The following is a 4,063-nucleotide window of genomic DNA, read 5'->3' on the forward strand; positions in this document are numbered from 1 at the left end:
TCTTAGTTGTCCATTACACACACTATATTATAACATGTCTTAGTTGTCCATTACACACACTATATTATAACATGTCTTAGTTGTCCATTACACACTGATTTCTTGGGTTGCTTAGATGTTCTAGATACAGATAAAACTTTACATAGTATCAAAAATAAATGTGTCTATCTTATTCATCTCATTAGAAAAGTCCTCAGGTCAAGGGAAGCTGCCCAGGTTCCCAGTGAAGGGTACGCTTTCACCAAAATTGTCATTTTTGCTAGAAATTTCAATTTTATTACTGGCCATAACTACTGGTAAGTCATTTTCCTTAAAGCAGCAGGCTAACGTCATTGGATCTTGAGAAAATGTCTGCTAAACAGCCAAGTCTAAAACACTAAGCATAATTTTTGCCACCAAACTTTGTTTTACAGTTCCATGAAGGGAAAAAAAAAAAAAAACAATTCAACTCATAAGTCAAATAATGAAGCAGCGTTTTCCTGCAGAAGGCCACCACAGCCAGCAGGAACCCCAGGCACTGTAGGCACGTTGGCACCTCCATAGAGAATACCAACTCACGCATCGTAGAAACACAGTTTAAGGCACAGAGAAATAGAAGCAACTGGAGATTACGCGTGACATAAGTAAAGCTACCTTCTGGTAATAGAAAGCAGAAAAATGAGAATGTGGGAGTTTCTATGTTTTAATTATAGTTTGAATGTCTTATAATAAGATTCAGATTAAGAAAATGAATACGAGGAAGTCTGGCAGATTGCAAAAAAAATGGCTTTGATTCTTTCCTAATGGAACCCTGAGTGACTTTTTTGTTTAACTACTCTGAATTCAGGTATATTTCTTTTCCTGCATTAATAACAGTCCATTTCTATTTATAAAAAGTTAATGCAAGGCTTAGAATATACTTATAAGCTATATAGTAAACTGCTTAAATTTATCTAACAACAGTCTACCAAGAACAGAGTTGAGTTTTCAGTTTTTTAATTCTTTGTGAAACATAAGACATTAAAATTTGTCATCTTCACATAATAATCAAAACACTAAATGATATACAGAACAAAAAAAATTTGAAAACTGCAAAGGAAAATGTCTAGTGACATAAAAAGGCAGACCTATCAGAATTACATCTGACTTCTCATCAGAGACTCTAAGAGCCAGGAGGGCCTGGGCAGATGTCTTGCAGACCCTAAGAGACCACAGATGACAGCCCAGACTACTATACCCAGCAAAACTTGCAATCACCATTGTAGCATGGAATTTTTTTTTTTTTTTGCTAATAACATATTTATTACAAAAATGACGATTTTCAATCACTGTAAAAAAAATTGGCATCTTCAAATATTGAAGGCACTCACAATAATTTAAAAAATGAAAATGTAGTATATTTACTATTGGGTACAAAGAACACTTTTGATTGAGAAATAATAAAAACTCTGTAGAAAATGCATAGAATTTAGTTGTCTCTGTAACTGGAGTCCTTTCACCACTTTCCCTATTTGAATGGAAGCTGATGTCTCACTGGTACTGTCTGTCAGTCAGTGCACATACAGGCATCTGCATAAGAAAGCAAAGGCCGGCTGTGGTCTTAAACTCACAGGACAGCATCTCGTCAATGGAAGACTTCTTCATATCTGTCCCTATGCAACTACTAATCTGCTATCTATGTCAAAGTGACACATCCTCCATTTCCCCCACACAAGAAGAGAGAGACTGCAACCTGACAGTGACAAGGGTTCGGAAGGCAATTGGAAAGGAAGCCGACTTCACACTCTATGCTGCACTCCGGGCTGTAGAAGGTTCAGATACTTTACCTCAACTGCCAACAGACAATTAAAGACTCTAGTGGCTCAGCGTTTAGGTGAGTTTTACTTTGGGCTTTAAATAATTTTGAGGTTAGAATATTTCTTTTCATTCTTTGTAGGAATGAAGATGTAGGACACAAAAATTTGTTCCGTAGTTGTCATCTTAACTAAAGAGACCTTTCTTTTTGGTCTTGGCCATTGATGATGAGCTGCCGGCATCAGCTGAGGGCACATTTCCTTTGGCAAACCACTCAGGTAATTTTCTCTTTGATACTACAGATGATGCCTATAGAAAACAGAGATGAAAGAAATATTTATACAATGGAAAAAGCACAGGAACTGTAAAAACAACTCAGACATCCTGAATAACTAACTATTCTCCCCAACCAAATAAAATGAAATAGAAATATTTATAGAACTCATTTTGAGGTGAAAATCTAATAAATAAAAGAAAAAATTACTATATCATTTCCTTAAGCATTGACTTATCAATTACCCTCCAGTTTAAAGATAAATTGTTATCATTATTATTAGAGTGCGTTTGTGTGTGTGTGTGTGTGTGTGTGTGTGTGTGTGTGTGTGTGTACATGCTATACATACTACAGCACCTATGTGGAGGTCAGAGACATCTTTCAAGGGTCTTTTCTCTTCTTGCTAGCATGGTGCAGGAGAATATTTCTTATTGCTTCTTCCATGTTGTGTACTCAAAGCTAGCTAACCTACAAACTTCAAAATATGCTTGGACATTATAAACAACATACATCCTTAGGGGCTGGAGAGATGGGTCAGTGATTAAAGTGCTCGCTAAGAAGGCAAGAGAACCAGAGTTGGCTTCCTGAGAACCAACATAAATACTGCGTGGACACAGTGGGTCACCTGTAATTCCAGCCTCAGAAGGCATACACAGAGATCCCCAGAGCAAGCAGGCTAGCCACACGAGCTGACCTGGTCAGCTATAAGTCTGACTGAGTCCTTGCCTCAAACAGTAAGATGGGAGAGTTGTTCTTGATATCAACAAGCCTCTACAACACATGCACATATATGCATGCACACTACATATTCATACATACAAAACATCTTGATTTATTCCTATAATCATTAATTTGTAGCTACTAACACTTAGTCCTGGAAGTCTTACATCCCAGGAAGATGGGAGTCCAACTCAAGATCCAGCTATACCACCCTTGGGTAACTACCCAATGGACACTTCACCCCACCACAGAGACACTTGCTCAACCATGTTCACCGCTGCTCTAGTCCTAACAGCCGGAGAGGTTGGAAACCATGGAGATGTTCCTCAACAGAAGAGTGGATAAAGAAGATATGGTACAGTTACACAGTGGAGTAGTACTCAGTCATTAAAAAAATGAAATCATAAAATTCAGAAAGAAGATAAAGGACATAAAGAAGTTGAGCTGATGCCTACACAAGCTCTTCACACCTGTAATCTAGCATCTTTGACACAGCAAGTTTCTCTGCATACTACCAAAAAAGATAGGGAAACACCAACCCAGCCAGAAACTGTGATCAAAAGTGCTTCCGTGCCTGCAAAATATACTAGGGCAATGGTGGCACAGAGCTTGTGGGAGTAACCAACCAATATCTGATTTGACTGAAGACCCATTCCACAAAACGAAGCTTATACCCAACATTGGGGAGCCCCGAACCTGGGATTAGATAGCCCAGGGACCTAGGGTAAACGCAAATACTACAGTTCTTTTCTTAAAGTAGCATGTGACTCCTCATGACTTTCTGCTCTACCCCTAGGTCAGTGCCCTCCTCGCCCACCACCAGAGAAGCTTCCTCCTGCATCAGAAGGAAGCAAATTCAAAGGCCTACGTCAGACATAATGCCAAGAGTGAGCGACACTGGGTCACTCAACCCTGAAAGAGATGTCTCCATCAATTCCTCCCCGCAGGGCTCAGTGAACCCCATAAAAGAGGAGGCAGAAAGAGTGTGAGACCTAGAGGGGAATCTAGAAGTCGAAGGAAACATGCCTAACGCTCACATGAACCCACAGAGACTGAGGCAGCATGCCCAAGGCCTGCACAGGGCTGCGCCAGTTCCTCTGAGAATACATCATGGCGTCTGAGTGTGCAAGCCAGGGGGCCTTGTGCCTTCTCTTGGGCTGGTTTCCTTCTGGTTCTGTTTTGGCCAACTCTAATTAATAGCTTTTGTTTTTGTCTTACTATGTTTTATTTTTTATTATTATTCCTTCAAAGGTTTTCTGATTTTTTTTTTTTTTTTTTTTTTTTTTTTTTTTTTTT

At 39.1% G+C, this 4,063-nt stretch overlaps 1 protein-coding gene across 5 annotated transcripts in view; it reads right to left on the bottom strand.

The window, feature by feature from the left end:
* Nucleotides 1-1,300: 1,300 nt before the first annotated feature.
* Wrn (WRN RecQ like helicase) overlaps nucleotides 1,301-4,063 on the bottom strand; it is a 131,334-nt gene continuing 128,571 nt past the window's right edge. For all 5 annotated transcript variants that reach the window (XM_029532084.1, XM_029532081.1, XM_029532083.1 and 2 more), the window contains one exon: nucleotides 1,301-2,082. In XM_029532084.1, the coding sequence (XP_029387944.1) occupies nucleotides 1,960-2,082 (123 nt within the window). In that variant the 3' untranslated portion in view covers nucleotides 1,301-1,959. The remainder of the gene's footprint in view (nucleotides 2,083-4,063) is intronic.

This window comes from Mus pahari, chromosome 19, assembly GCF_900095145.1.
Source record: "Mus pahari chromosome 19, PAHARI_EIJ_v1.1, whole genome shotgun sequence".
In the NCBI taxonomy this organism is placed as follows: domain Eukaryota; kingdom Metazoa; phylum Chordata; class Mammalia; order Rodentia; family Muridae; genus Mus; species Mus pahari.